The sequence below is a fragment of the Astyanax mexicanus genome, chromosome 4 (assembly GCF_023375975.1).
Source record: "Astyanax mexicanus isolate ESR-SI-001 chromosome 4, AstMex3_surface, whole genome shotgun sequence".
Classification (NCBI taxonomy): domain Eukaryota; kingdom Metazoa; phylum Chordata; class Actinopteri; order Characiformes; family Acestrorhamphidae; genus Astyanax; species Astyanax mexicanus.
This window is the reverse complement of record NC_064411.1, coordinates 7,951,578-7,970,864: the sequence shown is the minus strand read 5'-3', so window position 1 is coordinate 7,970,864 and position 19,287 is coordinate 7,951,578. Positions and strand designations below refer to the sequence as shown.

General features: G+C 37.7%; 4 protein-coding genes across 12 annotated transcripts in view; 2 read left to right on the top strand and 2 right to left on the bottom strand.

Annotated features, from left to right (window-relative positions):
• LOC125801144 (zinc finger protein 585B-like) overlaps positions 1-19,287 on the bottom strand; it is a 252,436-nt gene that overhangs the window by 51,360 nt on the left and 181,789 nt on the right. The window lies entirely within an intron of this gene.
• Positions 1-19,287, top strand: part of LOC111196147 (zinc finger protein 239-like) — a 99,256-nt gene that overhangs the window by 9,572 nt on the left and 70,397 nt on the right. Inside the window, exon 1 of one of the 4 annotated variants that reach the window (XM_049477736.1) lies at positions 8,155-8,201. The exons of 1 other annotated variant lie outside the window; for it this stretch is intronic. The gene's annotated coding sequence lies outside the window, so the exon portion shown is untranslated. Of the gene's footprint in view, positions 1-8,154; positions 8,202-17,544; positions 17,879-19,287 lie in introns of those variants that run through there. 2 more of the 4 variants (XR_007438657.1, XM_049477735.1) reach the window with 2 other exon arrangements.
• Positions 1-19,287, top strand: part of LOC125801181 (zinc finger protein 585A-like) — a 182,959-nt gene that overhangs the window by 128,171 nt on the left and 35,501 nt on the right. The window contains exon 1 of one of the 3 annotated variants that reach the window (XM_049477478.1): positions 8,163-8,201. The exons of the other annotated variants lie outside the window; for them this stretch is intronic. The gene's annotated coding sequence lies outside the window, so the exon portion shown is untranslated. Of the gene's footprint in view, positions 1-8,162; positions 8,202-19,287 lie in introns of those variants that run through there. 3 annotated transcript variants of the gene reach the window in all.
• Positions 9,051-19,287, bottom strand: part of LOC125801109 (zinc finger protein 501-like) — a 286,089-nt gene continuing 275,852 nt past the window's right edge. For 2 of the 4 annotated variants that reach the window (XM_049477142.1, XM_049477143.1), the window contains exon 2: positions 9,051-10,875. In XM_049477142.1, coding sequence (XP_049333099.1) covers positions 9,865-10,734 — 870 coding nt within the window. In that variant the 5' untranslated portion in view covers positions 10,735-10,875 and the 3' untranslated portion in view covers positions 9,051-9,864. Of the gene's footprint in view, positions 10,876-10,995; positions 11,211-14,432; positions 14,489-19,287 lie in introns of those variants that run through there. The other 2 variants (XM_049477139.1, XM_049477140.1) reach the window with 2 other exon arrangements.

The window sequence follows — 19,287 nt, the reverse complement described above, 5'->3', positions numbered from 1 at the left end:
GCTGTTAAACATGATCAGTGCCTAAAACAGGCACATTTATTGAAGATTGTAGAATATTCATCAAGTGAGTTAAAATTAGGCAAAAGATCTCGTTTTGTTAAAATCTGCAGGACATCAAAAAGGTAAATGCAACGAAAATGTAAATGAAATTTAGATTTAAAAAAATGTCTACTGGAATCAATGTCACAATAGGTACTCTTACAACGTCACTGACCTTTCCATAGTAATTATTAGTAAGTGCTATTTGTTGGAGTTGTAGAGAAGCAAGGAGCAATCAGAGAATCTCTATAGAGGAAAAAACTCCGTTCAGGATCTGCTCTGAATCTCAAGCCACTCGACAGAGTCTGAAATGTATAAAAACAAACATTTTTTATTCTAAAAAGTATAAAACATTAATAATGTTAAAAAAACAACATAAAAATAAATGTTTGATACATTATAGAATGAAAATTTTATTAATTTCCCCAAAACAGAACAACTAGAACTGTTTCATCACTGCAGAGATAATTATTAAAGCTTATAAACTGCAGTTTTAATCATTTTAAACAAGCTCTGTGTGTAACTCCAGCATCAGTAGCAGTAATGCTATTAAATCTACTGAATAAAAACATTAGTTTTAGAAATATAGAGGTATGTTTTCTTTCTTATTTTAGTGGAAATTTCATATAGAACATACATTTCAAGTGTATGTATTTATTTCTAAAATATATGTGAGCAAATGTGTCTTTTTTCCAGAGCTTAACTGGGAAAATAGAATAAATTCACAGTCTCCAAAAAGCCATGCTCTTTCTGATTAGTTAAACATTTACTTAGTCTATTTTAACTCATTATAATCTGTCCCAGAGCTTTTGGTGAGCTGCATGCCCACACTGATCACAGTAAAGTGGAGCTTTCTGCATGTTAACTATTTCAGTATAAAGAAATATCAGTTCTTTTACCAGACAATAAATTTCACACTTTAATTCTGTTTTCTATTTTTGTCAATCCATTCTAATATTCTTATTTGAGTTTATTGTAAAATCATTCGTTTATTCTTATTTTTCAGACTAGCTTCATGTAATCTTGGAGTAAAGTGTGAAAATCTGGAATCTGTTTTTAAACCTGGAAATCTCCCCCCTGAAAGAGCTGGACCTCAGTAACAATGACCTGCAGGACTCAGGAGTGGGGCTGCTCTCTGCTGGACTGAAGAGTTCACAGTGTAAACTGCAGATTCTCAGGTCAGTGTTTCAGGTTATCACAGACCAAAATAACAAACAAGACAACAAATTAAAACACAATTAACTTAAGAAACTAACTTACACAGAAGAATGTGCAAGGCTGGTCTCCGCAGGATATTTTTTCCAGGTTGGCAAAAGGGAGGAGCCCAAAAATCTTTCCCTGCTCAGACTTTTCCATGCCTTTTAATTTGTCATGGTACTGCATCTACAGAATAAATACAAAAGAAAACTGCATAATCAGGCCCAAGAAGAAATAACAACACCAGGCATTCTAACATGAAGTAATACCTGTATTTAAGGGTTAATGTCAGTGGGTTTTTTTCCACAGTAATTGTACTTTTATGCACATTTCCTTTCTTTTATCCATGTCTGTCTGATCCTAATAAAATCACAATTGACTTATTGGCACCCCTGAATTTAGTATATGTACTCTCAATAGATTTAAGAAGTAGTATAATACAGAGAGATGAAAATTGTGAAATAATAAAAGGTGTCAACATTATTATTTTTTACGCAAATTACACCACCAAGTTTGACCCCAACTTCCACTGTAATTTGCCCCACCCCCATCCATTGTTTTCTGGCTGAATGACAAGAACACTCCAACACAGACAAGACAATAACAGAGAAGACTGGTGTACGGTGTCCAGTTGTAACGCTCCGGAGCCAGTCTCAGTTCAGACTATAGAAAACGGACCTGCTCTCTCCTGGATTGAAGAGTTCACACTGTAAACTGCAGATTCTCAGGTCAGTGTTTCTGTGATTTTTAATTTGAAATTTTAAGGGCTGTCAAGAAGGGCAGCTTTAACCAACACATCCAATCTCATCACATTGATTGGACTCCAGGTTGGCTGACTCCTGGCTCCAATTAGCTCTTAGAAAAGTCATTAGCCTAAGGGTTCACATACCACCCTTCACTGTGAATGTTTACATGTTGTATATAATAAAACCATTCAAACATATTTTTTGTGTGTATTAGACTGTGTTTGTCTATTGTTGTGACAGATGAAGACATTTAATGACCAATTCATGCAGAAATCCAAGTAATCCCAAAGGGTTCACATTGATCCTCAGCAGACTATAACAAGTATCATGGCTATGGGGAAACTGGCATTCCAGCAGCTGGAGAAAGGAAACCTGATCTTCTATGAGGAAGATCTTAAAGAGAGTGGCATTGATATTAGAGAAGTGTCAGTGTACTCAGGAATGTGTACCCAGATCTTCAGAGAGGAACTTGAGCTGCACCTGGGGAAGGTCTTCAGCTTTGTACATCTGAGCGTTCAGGAGTTTCTTGCTGCTTTATATGCATTTTTCAACAGAAAAAATCCAAAAGAACAATCCACTGAACAACAAACAAGTAGGGCTGTCCCTAACGATTATTTTTTAAACGATTATTCTAACGATTATTTTTTCGATTAGTCGACTAATCTATTTATTGAGAAACATATTTAAATAATTATTATTTTACGTTTTACAGCAAACGATAAATTACTATATTTATATATAATAACAACAACAACAACAACAACACAAGCCTACTAAACCAAACCCCACACTTATAATCACTTACATGTACAACACGTTGTTTAGATCTATAACGCTAAAAATGTATAAGCTCCCATACACCACAACCGTGTGTTGCACTGTTTTCTGTGACCGCTAGATTTTGTGACCACTGGCAAGTAGTTCTCAGCAGACCGGTGCACTGGCCGATTCGAAACGTGTTCGTTTCTAATGTTTACCCCGACTGGCCAAAACGGTTAAGTTTAGGGCTGAGGGTAAGGTGTAGGTATAGAAAGCTTCCGTTTTGCCAATGAACGCTCATAACCGTGAGCACTGGTCACAAAATTCCGACGGTGACAGAAAATGGTGTAACACCGCAGCGCCGACGGCGCTAGCTAAAATAACTTAAGGCAGCTAGCTTAGCTAAACACCTGAACTTATGAATAATGCTACTGTTTCTGGAAACTGTGAAATGCCATGCACAAATATAAACCAAAAATGCATAATTTCTGCCTGTGGCAGGTTTAAAACCTTTGGTAGACAGCCTTAAGTCTTTTTAAGGACACCCGCGGATGCCCGCTGGCGTTTTTTTGTAGCTGGAGATTGCTCTCCGGAGTCCATGCTCTCTAGAGCTTAGATTCTCTGGTCCGAACCCGACATGACCCGAGGCCCGACCCGAAATCCGACCCAGGCTCCAGAAAATAGTCCGAGATGTAGGCGTCTGTTTTTTAAATATATTTTTATTTAAAAAAAAACAACGAAAACTGAAAGTGAAACTAAACTTATTTATTTATAAGCGCTGTTTTCACTACCGCAGTTCTACAGCGGGGTGTTGTGCTGATTCTGTCCGCGAAGCGGGAGTCAGATTCAGCTGAGAGTCGGATTCGGCACAAGCGCGGCGGCACCTCGCGGTCCGCGGTGTCAGTTGTAAGCTCTCGCGCTAGCCGCAAAATACGACAGAAAACACTGAGGGAGCTGCAGAATTATGTATGGGACTAGAATATGAGCACGAGGAGATCAAAGAGAACCTTCACCTGTGAGTAGCTCTCACCAGAACAAGCAAATCTCTCTCTCTCTCTCTGTGTCTCTCTCTCTCTCTCTCGCACGTGAACTCCTCCGCGTTTGACCTGCAGCACTGTGTTTAGCTGTTCTTAAAAATCATTTTAATTAAATAATAGTTCTATGCCTCTATGTTACAGTGTAATTTAACATAATTCTGATCATATTTCGCTCATTCAAACAGCCCGAAAACAGCCAGTCGGAATTTTTGGGACCGATCTAACCTCTAATGCTCTCCACAGGCGCCGCCATGTTTACGACGCGCCGACGCACGTTATGCAAATCGATGTATTTTCGTAATCGATGACGTCGATTATGTCGACGCGTCGCCCCAGCCCTACAAACAAGTAAACTCTTCAAGTTTTTCAGCGGACCTGCTCTCTCCTGGATTGAAGAGTTCACACTGTAAACTGCAGATTCTCAGGTCATTGTTTCTGTGATTTTTAATTTGAAATTGTAAGGGCTGTCAACGTTAAATTGTTAACACACGCTGTTAATTTGGAATCAGAAACAAGTTACTATTTTTTCAAGGTTTTTTTTTTTTTTTTACGGCGCCAAGTTTGACCCTAAGTTTTGCTGTAATCTGCCCTGCATCTGCCCAACATGCAGATTTTTTTTCTGGATGAATGACTAAAATGCTCCAATCCAGTATACAGCTGTAACGCTCTGGTTCCGCACCCTGCGTGGTGCCGATAATCTAGGCTAAGTTGCTAATAAGCTATACAGATAACCGAATTGTAATTTCAATTACCGTTACTACCGAAGCGTATTGCTGCCACTTATGAGAAAATAAATATCTTAAACATGTCGTAATATCGAGTTCATATTTCTTTGGCTTTTATGTGTTTTCATAAGAGGCTTGTCACGTGTTTCTTGAGCAGGACACTTTAAATTGACAACCGTATGCAAATCTTCAGCATATGTTTTGAAATTCAAATTTTTTCCATCATTATATACTGTTAAAAGTGACTATATGGGAAGCTTAAAACCTTAGTTTTGCCGATTTCACTATAATATGCACAAGAAACAGTGTCTGATTGATCCAAGTTGTAATGTAAATCAAATAAACACCTTAAAACATTTTATTGTTATTATTTTAGACCAGGTTTTCTCATTTTATGTAGTGTTATATCTAAAAGAGCACTTTTAAATAAGTTATTTAAAGGCGAGACATACATCGTTAAAAATGCTTCTATTAAGGAAGAACCGCCTTAACCGCCAAAAATGCTTCTTGCACAGGGTTCAGGTTTCTTCCACCTGCACTGAGTGTGTCTGAGGACTGAGGTCAAGCTGGACATGGAGACCATTTACCCACCAACAGAGGTCACTACCCTGTAAGATGCAAAGCTTTTCACTGGGAAAAACAAACGTAATAAAAAATAAATAAAAAAATAATAACAACAATATCACGTGGTGCTCCGGGATTTGAACCCCCGCGAGCCATGAAAAGGGGCTGAATGCGCCGGATAATCTCACTGCGCCACCATGGCATGTGTGGCTGTGGCAGCCCTTAGAACAGAGTAGGACGAGTAGGTGGGAAATGAGAACAAAGAAAGTCCAAACAAACAAAATTCTAAGTAAAAAGCCTACTGGGAAATAGTAAAGAGTGGTGGGGGTTTATACGAGGAAGAACGTCTCTGGTCCTGTATTTATTTTTATTTCTCTCTTTTATTTATTTATTTGTTTTTTTCTCTCTCACTCAGAGAAGGGAGTGGAGAGGAAAAGACAGCAAGGAAAGAAAGATATAGGGTGGCTACAGACCACTGGAAAAAAGGGGAAAGGCACAGAGGGCAACAGGCTTCTCTGGGAAGAGATAAACAGAAACACAGTTGACTGCTCTGGAGGAACAGGTCCAGCCTTCACTGTGTGTTCTTTTCTTTTCATTTCTTTTCTTTTCTTTTCAACAAACTGGAGTGATCTCACTCTCAACATGAGGGTTAAGACTCTGGGCTGGGGTGCATATGAGCCCGGCTTTTAAAGCTTGCACACAGCTGTCGCCAATCGACCCTGATTATTGCCAGAGGTGTAGCGTGGCCTCCCCCTAGTGGTCGGAGGGCCGTGGTCTGGGCGAGTGCTCACATTAAGCCTAGTCTTGGACTACGCAGTATTTAGAATTAAGGTTTTTCATTAAAATGAATATGTAGTCTAGGACTAGGTTTGATCCCTGTCTAAGCAGATAGGTCTTTTTACATTTTTAGTGTAAAATAAATATTCAGGTTATTTTGCTGAATCTTGTGACTGTAAAAAGGTAACATGTTTTGTGAGTGTTTTTTCTTTCTCTCTCTCTTTAGGTGAGCTCTATCTGAACCACTGTCTCTGGAGAGGACATCTCTCTGAGGGATGTCACCATTGAGGATGAGGGGTCTCTGTGGTCATTTCTCTCTGGATGGAGGCAGACACTCTTCCACCAAAGGACCTCCTGAAAAAGTTTGCAGGAGCTTCCTGTGAACAGGAGCCCACTGCTACTGCAATTCTCAAAAAAGAAGAGGGATCCTTGCTGGACATTTCTAAGAAGAATTAACAAAGCTGCGTCTTTGTTTTTCCTGTAACGGTTAACAGTTGTTCAGTGTTCGGGTTATGTAACCAGTGCAGGAGATGCCACTGTGTTGTAAAAAAATTTAAACAATAGTTATTCAACGGTTCTTTAAATAAAACGTATATGGGCAGAAAGGGCAGGAAACATGCTGGACAGGACCCCAACCCATAACAGGCTCACTCTTTTATTATTGGTTCATTTTTTGAATATTTTTTTATTTAAAGCTTTGCTATGAGATACCAGTTAATCCATGTTTACTGTTCACATTGAAAACAATAAACAATGTTTGCTTGGTTCCTCTGTCTTTTCATCATTACCATCACCAGTATTATAGAATGAATATTGTACCACTTTACTTTAAGGTCCACAAACATCATGAACTCATGAAGAATTGATACTTAATTAACGCTGAATATTTTTGTTATATGAGGTGTTGGCGGATCCTTTGGTTTTTACCTCAATTTCCTAATATAAAGAGCTGAATCAACATCATAAATAACTCATGTCACTGTGTGTCCCTTAATTACTACATGAACTTATACATTAACACATGTACGAGACATGCTTACTTCATGTATATTCATAATGACAGATGATGTATTATGTGCATGAATTAATGATAAATCACTCATAAAATACTGCATAAATTCATGCCATTTTCACAACGAATTCGTTTAAATCTGATATTTGCAACACTGTGTGTGTAATAAATGCTAAAGTTGTACCAGATGGACTTCGCCCTCACTGTTATTGGTAAACTTCAAGTGATGCCCCAAGTTGTTTTTGTCATTCTATTAACAAATAAACTCTTAAACAATTCATTCTTTATTTTACAAATAATTAGTTTAATACTGAAATCTGCATATGAATTTCGAATATTTTACAGGTGTGAAGTACCCTTCTATACAGAAATCAGGATGGTCCATTGTGATGTCAGAGAGTGATTTTACAGGGAGTAGGTGTGAATGACCTCAATTTATGGAAAGCTTTCAGAATACATAAATAGTAAGACTTTAGACAAGGTGAGCAACAAACAAGATCTGCTGCAGTACAATCTCCTTTTCAAGAATCTGCAGGACATCAAGAAGGTAAATGCAAAGAAAATGTAACCATAATATTTTAAATGAAATTTAGATAAAAAATAATTCTACCAGAATCAATGTCACAACAGCACTGATCTTTCCATAGTAATTAGTAAGTGCTGTTTGTTGGAGTTGTACAGGAGCAATCAGAGAATCTCTATAGTGGAAAAAACTCACTTCAGAATCTGCTCTGAATCTCAAGCCACTCGACAGAGTCTGAAATGTCTAAAAACCTATAAACATTTTTTTTATTCTAAAAAGTATCAAACGTTTATAAATTATTTTAGCAAAATAATAATTTATAAACGTTTGATACTTTATAGAATAAAAAATTGACTAATTGCCTCAAAACAGAACAACTATAACTGTTTCTTCACAGCAGAGATAATTATTAAAACTTTTTAAACTGCAGTTTTAATCATTTAAATGAGCTCTGTGTGTAACTCCAGCATCAGTAGCAGTAATGCTAGTAAATCTACTGAAAAAAAAACATTAGTTATAGAAAATGGAAATATAGGGGCATGTTTTCTTTCCTATTTTAGTGAAATACTTTGTTCTACTGTAAAATTTAAGGAAAACTCCAGAGAAGTAGTTATACAGTGTTTTAAATGAGAGTTTTAGCTGTTTAGCTCCATTCAGCTCCATGCATTGAGGACTCCCTCGCGGGCTCCCTCTAGCGGTGATGGGGTATAATGTGATATAGCGGGGGAGGGGGCGGGGCTCTACATAGCCCGGATGAGGCTGAGCTGGGGGGTCTGTAGCTGGAGCGCCGGAGGAAGAGCAGAATCAGCTGAACTACAGAAGGTATGGAGAAATTCTCTCTCTCTCTCTCTTGTTGGAGGTTGGTTGATGTGTTGTAACAGTAAAGAGGTCATTATTTTTCTGTGATTTTATGTTGAACTACAATTCCCTGCACCAACAAGAGAACTGCTAGTCACTCTTCTGAGCATTTTTAGCGGGTATTGAAGCATATTTTACCTAATAATTAATTATTTCTGCCCCGGTCGGGTTATCAGCTCTGAGGTACAGCCGTTTCAGCGCCAAAACACTACATGTGACTGAGCCTGAAAATGTTTGTTCATGTGCTGTATTTACTTCTGTTTCATATTTTATAGATATATGTGCAGTTACAGATGCTTAATAATCGTTTGGGATTATTTGTGTTGTGTATGTGCAGGAATGTTGTGGTTCTGTTTATTTAATTAATGTAAATGATCAGTTCTGGAGCACATATCTTCAGCTCTTACCACGTTTAACCACGAACGATCTAGAAAAAAGGGCTGAAGAGGGATATTTATTAACAAGAGCAGTTTTGTTAAATGAATACACCAACTGTATAGAGGAGTACATCACTAATATTGAAGGAGTGCAGTGTTGGGAAGGTTACTTTTAAAATGTAAACAGATTACTGATTACATCACTCAAAATGTAATTTGTAACGTAATCAGTTACATTACTTGAGAATATATAAAGATAAAATGACCTAGATGACTGTTACTCAGATAAACACAAGCAAATATGATTTTAATAATTCATGCGGATTTCGGGCCAGGGCATGTTAAGAGGTTAAATATTAAAAAACCTTAAGCAAGATATAAAACTCAATAAGGAAAAGATAAGCGAGTATAAAACTTGAGTAATACAACAACCAAATATCCCTCTATGGTAACAGATTTTTAATCAGAACGACTGAACCATAGACCAACGAGAACACCATCAGAGGGAATAAATGAGCCTGCAACCTTACAGCGCTACACAAGCCCGGAGGAGGTTGATTTCAGTATGGGAACTACGGCTGGAGCGTTTTATTTAACCTCTGGAAAGGATTTTGTTGGCCTCTCTGCAGGGTCTGGATGCTCCTCCGGTCCACACGGCAGTACCCGGAACAGTGTCGTCTCTCTGTGGCTCTGGGTCTCACTTTTGGGAGCACTCTCTGGAGTTCCTCAGGAGGTGTTTTCAGTTCTTCTTTCATACAGATGGGCCTGGCGGTTAATAGCATTAAGCTAAGCTATGCTAAGCTTGGGGAGCTGAGGATGGCTTCCACAGAGTGAAAACAGAGATACTAGAAATTAATAGAAATAATCAAATCTGCATAAACTAGAAAAGAGATTAAAAGCATTCAAATCATAAGCTCTGAAGATTTGGCTCAAATGTTTAGTTGCCAGCTAAGAATCCTACTCTAACTATCACATTTATCACACTAAATTTTAAAGACTAAGTTTTTTCGCTTTTTCAGAACTGAACTCCTCCCGTAACTACCCTAAGCGCTGAGCTCTGTCTCACGAAGAATGTCCTGGAATATTGAACATATAAGAAAACATAACATGGAATTCAATAAACATGATCGATGATTAAGATTAATTTTGCTGAACCTGTAAAATCCATTGTTAAATTCAGTTTATTGACAAGGTTAAACATTTGTGTCCAAAATACTTATGATTTGCCTTTTAATTGCCTTCAAACTGATCTAAGATGGAGTTTTCTCTCCTGTGTGAATGTGCTGGTGTTTTTTGAGTTTACTCTGTTGAGTAAAACTCTTCCCACAATCTGAGCAGTAATACGGTTTCTCTCCTGTGTGAATGCGCTGGTGTTTTCGGAGATTACACTGCTGATTAAAACTCTTCCCACAGTCTGAGCAGTAATACGGTTTCTCTCCTGTGTGAATGCGCTGGTGTTTTTTGAGAGTACTCGGTTCAGTAAAACTCTTCCCACAGTCTGAGCAGTAATACGGTTTCTCTCCTGTGTGAATGCGCTGGTGTATTTGAAGAGTACTCTGTTGATTAAAACTCTTCCCACAGTCAGAGCAATAATACGGTTTCTCTCCTGTGTGAATGTGCTGGTGTATTCGGAGATTAATCTGTTGAGTAAAACTCTTCCCACAGTCTGAGCAGTAATACGGTTTCTCTCCTGTGTGAATGCGCTGGTGTTTTTTGAGAGCACTCGGTTCAGTAAAACTCTTCCCACAGTCTGAGCAATAATATGGTTTCTCTCCTGTGTGAATGCGCTGGTGTTTTCGGAGATTACACTGCTGATTAAAACTCTTCCCACAGTCTGAGCAGTGATACGGTTTCTCTCCTGTGTGAATGCGCTGGTGTTTTTTGAGACTACTCCGTTCAGTAAAACTCTTCCCACAGTCTGTGCAGTAATACGGTTTCTCTCCTGTGTGAATGCGCTGGTGTTTTTTGAGACTACTCCGTTCAGTAAAACTCTTCCCACAGTCTGAGCAGTGATGCGGTTTCTCTCCTGTGTGAATGCGCTGGTGTTTTTTGAGATTACTCTGTTTAGTAAAACTCTTGACAGAGTGCTGATGTTTCTCCATGTCGGGACTTGGCTTCATTTGTCTGTTAAATGCAACAATTTGTGTATGTTCTGGAGATTCTTCTGGATGGCTGGTGCTTCACCTCTTTCAGCAGTTTAACATTGCTCTTGTTAAATATCCCGGTTGTTGGTGATGAATTTCAGGAGAATATTTTCATTTCTGGAAAAAACAAAGAAAAATGCCATTGAATATTAAAATAAAAGCAGGTCAATTAACTTAAGAGAACTGCCTAAATCAGTTACACTATACTGATAAAACTACTGGGACATCTTCATTTACCATAAAAGCTTCTGTACTTTTATCCCAGTCGAAGTCCACAGTGTAAGGGGGCGCTGGTGGTCCTCCAGCCACTAGAGGGAGGCCACCTTTACCCACTTGCAATAATCAGGCTGACACCTGTTTAATGCCTTTATAAGGGTGGCCCACTGTTCAAACAGACAGTCTAAATTCAGTTCAGGTCCCACTAGAAGCTGAGAACTTTCCTAGATTGTTAAAAAGAAAGAAAAGTAAATCAAAAGGAAAAAAAAAATCCTTAGGTTTTATTTAAAGCCTCCTTGGGAGTTCTCCAGAGGCTACTTTATGTTTCCCCCTCTTTTTTTAAACTTTTTAAAAAGTTTTAAACTTTTGTTAGTTTCTGAGTAAATGATTTAAAGTTGGTACTAAGAAAATACTTGTTTCCTATTTCCCTGAGTACTTTTATTTAAGTTCTAGGATAAAACCAGAGTGCCTGTTGTTCGATCACAATTATTTCACAATTCACGATTTCACAATTATTTGCAAATAAAGAAGTTTATGAAACATGTTATGTTTCTTATTTATGCAACTAAAAGGTAAAACTGTGTGAAACGTAGCTTATTTAGAAAATTTAGCTTTAATTGCTTATACAAAATATTTATTATATTATGGTTACATTACTAACACAGGAGCAAGCTGACACCTGAGCATATTGAAATGCTCGTCTTTGTATAAAAAGAATCTCCCCATCATGCTCGGACTGCAGGCACGGCAAACAGTTGGAATTGAAGGGAGTATGTAGATGGGGTTGGAGCAGCAAAGTGTGGAGGAGATTCGGGAGTAGAAGGCATTTTGCTTTTAAATAGTTTACAATATTTGCACTGATTTTTTTAAGCTTTGGTTTACACTTGTTCCAAAGCACTGATGAGTACAGCACTCAAGAGTACTGATGCTGTTAATAGACTATTTTCTACTCACTTTGTGTGTTTTGCTTTTTTAAATACAATTTACAATATTATTTGCACTTATGGCTTTTTAAGCCTTGGTTTACTGTCGCCATTTCTCATTGTTATTTATTATTTTGTCTATTTTGAGTTTATTAATTGCTAAATAAACAGGTCAGTTTCTCCTTACCAACCAAACACACCTAATTATTCAAACACACCTTATTCAGCTGGCTACTTGTTATCAAGAGTAAAAAGCTTTTCAACATGAGTTTGACAACAGTAAGTACGTTGGCTAAATAACTTTAAACATTAATACATGCTCGGATAGGCCGGTATCGGCCGATATCGGTATCGGATCGGAAGTGCAAATAAATATCGGTATCGGATCGGAAGTTCAAAAAGCTGGATCGGGACATCCCTAATCTCTGATATTCCCCCCACATTCAGCGCTGCTATGTTGTGAGGTCAGTTCAGTGCGCTGTAGCATTAGCTAAACTCTAGCATTAATCTAATTACTACACTTAAACGATCTCGTAATACAGAGGATCCAGTGATGTCCAGGAGGAAAATGTACACAGAATAAAACGTACAGGGTCCTAAACATATGTATTTAGCACAGAATGTGATAGAGGTAGAGCTGGGCGATTAATTGATTTTTTGATTAATTCTAATTTACAGTTAAGGACAATGTGTTTTTATGAAAATCGATTTTCTCTGAGTTTTAATTTTGACCACCGAAGCTCCCCTGTGGGCTCCTGTACTTCAGAGTGAGCTAGCACACCATCCAAAGTAAAACAAGCAACTGTCCCTGACACATCTTCCAACTACGTACCAGGTTCTGTAAGCACTACAGTTTATGATTTTTTGCATATTAATGAGAAAATATCATCTCATTTTATAGAACACTGGCACTTATTTAAAAGCTTTGTTTTGCAATTCAAGCCCAATTGGGAAAAGTTTTTACTTAATAGCATATTTAATTGTACTTGTTTTTTATTTTGTAAGTTTAATCAAAAAGGGTACCATTTTATTTCTTTCTATTTGTTCTTTGAGGATGGGTTTATTTATTTATTTTTTAAGTTTGAGGGTGCATTGTGTCAGTACCTAAACTAGCTTTCGAAAAGTTACCAGATCTTTTGCATTGTTTCTGTTTTTTGTTTGTTTCTCGTAGCACTTTAACCACAAAGGGGACATTTAAGTGAAAACTAAATAAATAAAAACTAGTTTTTAACAATTTCTTTAATTATATTTTTAGTAGGGGAAAAAATCTGTTTAAATCGAAAATCGGATAAAAAAAATAAATAAATAAAATATTTTTTTTTTGGGCCATATCGCCCAGCTTTAGATAGAGGCGAGTTTTTGAATGGCCTGTTCATTTTTGCCATTTACAAAAACAGTACAGACATGAAACCCCAAATATGGGCATAAACAACAACATGTCACCGACTACAAAATGACTACACAACTGCGATGGCCTATTGTGATCCTAAACGATTTTCTGTCAAAATAAAAGTCCCCCTAATATGTAATAATATTCTGTTTTATATCTGTAAAAATATATATTATAAAGTAGTTTGATAAAGTTTAAAATTAATTAAAAGGTTTTTCAAACTTATAAATGCATGAAATAATATAGTAAATATAATAAAATAGGTACTAAAATGTACGATTGTGAAATAGTACAGTATAAAACATGCTGTCAGCAGCTGAATTAAATATATCTTTCTTTATAGTGTTACTTCTGTTAAACATTAAATCACATTGTTTGACACATCTATATATGTTTAACAAAATATTTTAAATGCAGATAACATTACCAATAAGTTTACATCAATTAACCGTGCTTACAACGTGCTTAAAATTCCTTTAACTGAAGACTCATATCATAATTAACAGGATCTACTACATTTTTTAACATTGGTAATTTAGTAATATGTGATACTGTCTTGTTAAGAGTCATTTAACTATTTATTTATTTAAGTATCATTAAAGAAGCACTGTATGGAGACTGTATTCAACAGTAATGGTTTAGCTGGAATTTCTTAACAGCGGGGCTAAATATATTGTAATTTTTATGTTCATTATTACAGTGAAATAGCAAATTTTCTGTTAAATCAGTGAGCCAATAAATGTTACGTAGTAAAATTCCACTTCTTACCTGAACTTCTCCTCTCTATAATCACTAAAATCACTAATTCCTGCATTCTTAAATTTAACATTTTACAAGCTGACTTTTATTTTGACGGGAAAGTCACATGACTTCCCAGCAACTGTGAAACTGGATTTAGTAGAAGGAAATTTTGAAACGAAACTAAACTAAACAATCTGAACTAGAGTAACTAAGAAATGAGTAGAGACTTATCACACAGACTTAAGAAGGAATTTCCACAGAACTGATTTATCTCAGGTTTAGTTCAGATTAATCTCAGGTGTGTGTTAGTGATGTGGGGGAGGGAAGGCAGAAGTGTGAGGCTCCGTTATCCTGTGTATGATCTGTAAACAAGAGAGAGAGAGAAAGAAAGAGATTCTCCATACCTTCTGTAGTTCAGCTGTTCCTGCTCTGTCTCCGCTCCAGCTACAGACCCCGGAAGCTCAGCCTCATCCGGGTTATGGAGAGCCCCGCCCCCTCCCCCCCTATATCACATTATACCCCATCACCGCTAGAGGGAGCCCGCGAAGGAGTCCTCAATGCATGGAGCTGAATGGAGCTAAACAGCTAAAACTCTCATTTAAAACACTGTATAACTACTTCTCTGGGGGTTTCCTTTAATTTTATAAAGTAGAACAAAGTATTTCACTAAAATAGGAAAGAAAACGTACCACTATATTTCCATTTTTCTAAAACTAATGTTTTTATTCAGTAGATTTACTAGCATTACTGCTACTGATGCTGGAGTTACACACAGAGCTGCAGCTTAAAAGCTTTAATAATTATCTCTGCGATGACAAAATAGTTATAGTTGTTCTGTTTTGAGGAAATGATTAAATGTTTTATTCTAAAAAGTATCAAACATTTATAAATTGTTATTCTGCTAAAAGTAATGATTTATAAATGTTTGATACTTTATAGAATAAAAAATGTTTATATGTTTTTATACATTTCAGACTCTGTTGAGAGGCTTGAGATTCAGATAGTTTTTTCCTCTATAGAGATTCTCTGATTGCTCCTGTACAACTTCAACAAATAGCACTTACTAATTATTATGGAAAGGTCAGTGTCGTTGTACCAATTGTGAAATTGATTCCACTTTTTAAATCTCATTTAAATTTCATTTAAAATTTTATTATTAATTTTTTTTGCATTTACCTTCTTGATGTCCTGCAGGTTCTTGAAAAGGAGATCGTACTGCAGCAGATCTTGTTTGTTGCTCACCTTGTCTAAAGTCTTTCTATTTATGTATTCTGAAAGCTTTCCATAAATTGAAGTCATTCGCAGCTCCTTCCTGTAAAATCACTCTCTGACATCACAATGGACCATCCTGATTTCTGTATAGAAGGGTACTTCACACTTGTAAAAACATTTAGAAATTCATATTCAAATATCAGTTTTAAACTAATTCATTGTAAAATAAAGAAGGTTTTGTTTAAGAGTTTATTTGTTAATAGGATGGTAAAAACAAGTTGGGCCATCACTTGAAGTTTACCATCAACATTGAGTCCATCTGGTACACCCACATCAACACCACCTTCAGCATGTGCAGCATTTACACCACCAGCACTGGATCTTCTCCTAGCTCTGCTCAGCAGTCTGACTCTGACCCTCAGACACAGGAGGGCGGTTTGAGTAGGGGGTCGTGGAGCTGGGGATGGGGGGGGCTTTACAGATCATACACAGGATAATGGAGCCTCACACTCCTGCCCCCCCTCCCCCACATCACTAACACACACCTGAGATAAATCTGAACTAAATCTGAGATAAATCTGAACTAAATCTGAGATAAATCTGAACTAAATCCAACCACTTGCCCACTTGACCCTTTACCATCTTCCCTCTTTCAGACAATTGCTCCTGACCTCCTTCCGTTCATCACTCACATCATTAACACCTCTCTATCATCTGGTCATGTTCCATCAACTTTTAAGACTGCCAGAGTGGTTCCTATCTTGAAGAAACCAACTCTAGACAGCTTGGACGTTGGCAACTACAGGCCAGTTTCTCTCCTCTCTTTCCTTTCCAAAGTCCTTGAGCGTGCTGTCTACAACCAACTTTCTCTCTTTCTCACTCAGAACAATCTTCAGGATCCAAACCAGTCTGGCTTCAAACCTGCACATTCTACTGAAACTGCCCTCATTGCAGTTACAGAGAAGCTTCATGCAGCAAAAGCTACTAACCTGTCATCTGTTCTGATTCTGCTTGATCTCTCTGCTGCTTTCGACACGGTCAACCACAGCATTCTCCTTTCCATCCTCACCAGCCTTGGAATCACTGGCTCTGCATGGCAGTGGTTTGCATCGTACCTGGAGGACCGTTCCTACCAGGTAACTTGGCAAGGGGCAACATCTGCTCCATGCAGACTCTCCACTGGGGTTCCACAAGGCTCGGTGCTTGGTCCTCTTCTTTTCTCACTCTATACTCGCTCTCTGGGTGAAATAATATCTTCTCATGGATTCTCATACCACTGCTATGCTGATGACACCCAACTAATCCTTTCATTTCCTCCTTCCGACACTCAGGTTTCATCCCGCATCTCAGCATGTCTCAGTGATGTCTCGATGTGGATGAGTTCTCATCACCTAAAACTCAACCCCAGCAAGACTGACCTTCTGTTCATCCCAGGAACTACAAGCCCTCACAGCAATCTCTCCATCTCCTTCGAGAACTCACTGGTCACTCCATCGGCAGAAGCACGAAGCCTTGGTGTAGTAATGGATGACCAGTTATCGTTCTCGAGCCATATTGCAAATCTGACTCGGTCATGCAGATTTCTCCTGTACAACATCCGAAGAATTCGACCGTTTCTGTCTCAGGATGCCACTCAGGTGCTTGTGCAGTCTCTTGTCATCTCAAGACTTGACTACTGCAACTCTCTACTGGCTGGTCTTCCACTGAGAGCCACCAAACCACTACAGTTAATTCAGAACGCGGCAGCACGACTCGTCTTCAATCTTCCGAAGTTCAGTCATGTGACTCCTTTGCTGCGTTCCCTCCACTGGCTTCCTGTTGCCGCCCGCATCCGATTCAAAACCCTGACGCTGGCCTACAAAGCAAAAAACGGACCAGCACCTTCATACCTGATGGCGATGGTCAAAGCCAGATCTGCACCAAGAGCTCTTAGAGCTTCCAGTACGGCTCGGCTCGAACCTCCATCACTCAAAACACACAGAAAACAGACATCCAGACTCTTCTCTGTGCTGGCACCAAGGTGGTGGAATGAACTTCCACTGGATGTCAGAACAGCAGAGTCACTCACGGTCTTCAAACGTCGACTGAAGACACATCTTTTCAAAGAGTTCCTAAACTAAAAAAAAAAAAAAAAAAAAGGTTCCTAGGGTTCTTAACATGATTAAGCTCTATGTATCTCTTGATCCTAGTCTACAAACTACCTTTGGATATCTTAAGTAACTTTGAAGCACTGTTGTAAGTCGCTCTGGATAAGGGCGTCTGCTAAATACCATAAATGTAAATGTAAATGTAAATGTAAATCTGAGATAAATCTGAGATAAATGTGGGTTAAATCTGATCTGGATCCGTCATAAAATCAGGGTCTCAAAACGCACATTGGTCCAGTCTCAGCATGGATCTACTTCTGGGTTCGGACTGATAGCAGATCAGAACCAGGACCGATTTTACGTTTGTTGTAAGTGTAACAGAGTAATAAAATACCTTTGTTTTAGATTAACTTTATAAAATGAGGCACTTTAATGCTGTTAAATGAAGTTTTGGCGGCCCCTGCTGTTTAGTGGTGAACTGCAGTTACGCTACGTTTGGTCTTTCTGAGCCACCGTACCTCAGCAGCGGTCTGTGTGTTTCTGTGCTGCGGGTAGGTGCTGAGCTCCGTGTTTTATGAATAAATAGTGGTTAAAAACATGTTTTAAGTTAAAAATACTGCTATTATTATTATTATTTGAGAGTTTTTTATTTATTTACTCAGCAGTATATCAGCTAATCCTATTATTATGAATATTATTATTTAATAAGAAATATTTGTATTTATTTATTCAGCTCGGTCTTAACTGCAAAAGCCACTCCAGTAAAAATAAAGTAAGAAAAGTACATATTTTTTCATCACATGTAATGCAGGATGCACAGTTAATTGATGTACACTTATTAAAAGTGTTATCTGTATTTTACTGTTTTACCCAGCAACTCTACAGTCAAACCTCTAAAATCCACTGATTTTTTTTATTCTCCTAGTATAAATCATGCTGTCAGTGGCTAAAATAAATATATATATTTCTTTATAATTCTACTTGTATTAAAGAATTATGTGTTCTGGATCAGAATAGTATCATAATGTACCAGCGCTAAACTGTATTTCTCAGCAACACTAGCTTAATATAGACATTACAAACAATTCAAACAAGAACCTGATTTCAGCTTTGTGAGGCCGGGTAGCTAATGTTAGCTAGCTAGGTAAAGGTACAAATGTTTTTTTAATCAGTATATAATGTTATCAAGCTAAAGTTCAAGCATTTTTTAACGTTAGCTAGTTAGCCTAAGTTACCAGATTTTTTTTAAACCAGTAGCTAACAATATCTAGCTACCTAGCTAAAGTTACCAGTTAAGCTACCAGCTAAACACCGCTGCCTATTCACTAAGTACTTAGTATTTTCACCATAGCGATGCTTTTGCCAATATGACAAAACACTAAAATAAATAAATTTCAAGACAATACACCACTGCAACAAAATTAATATTTAATTGTATTATTTTATACGATATATGGCACACCCATAACTGAGATATTTAATAATACAGTAATTTTGTCAGATTTGTAACAGAAGTCAATGATCCAGAATGTCAGGATATTAATAATGCACTCTGAGTATCTCCATGTATCCAGGATTAACCCCTTTGTTTCTCGCCTGAAAAAAAAAAAAAAAATTCTAGAACATAAAAACAGAAAAGTGTCGGTCGAGAGACAGCGTGAATGAAAGCGAGAGACAGACAGCGCGAATGAAAGCTAGAGAGAACATTCTCCACTGTCTCCTTCTGTTCCTTGCACAAAGGAGGAGGTAGCGATCCTGCTGCTGCGTTGTTGCCCTCTTGTGGACTCCTCCACGTCTCCTGGTGTACTGGCCTGTCTCCAGGGGGGTATTCTGCTGAATTGCTTTTATGTCTGAATATGATTTTATACTCTGCATACGCATACATTAATATTTCCTGCTCAATAGGGGTGAAATATGATGCCTTGTGCTTTCCCTCATTCATTTTCATGGTCAATCCCTG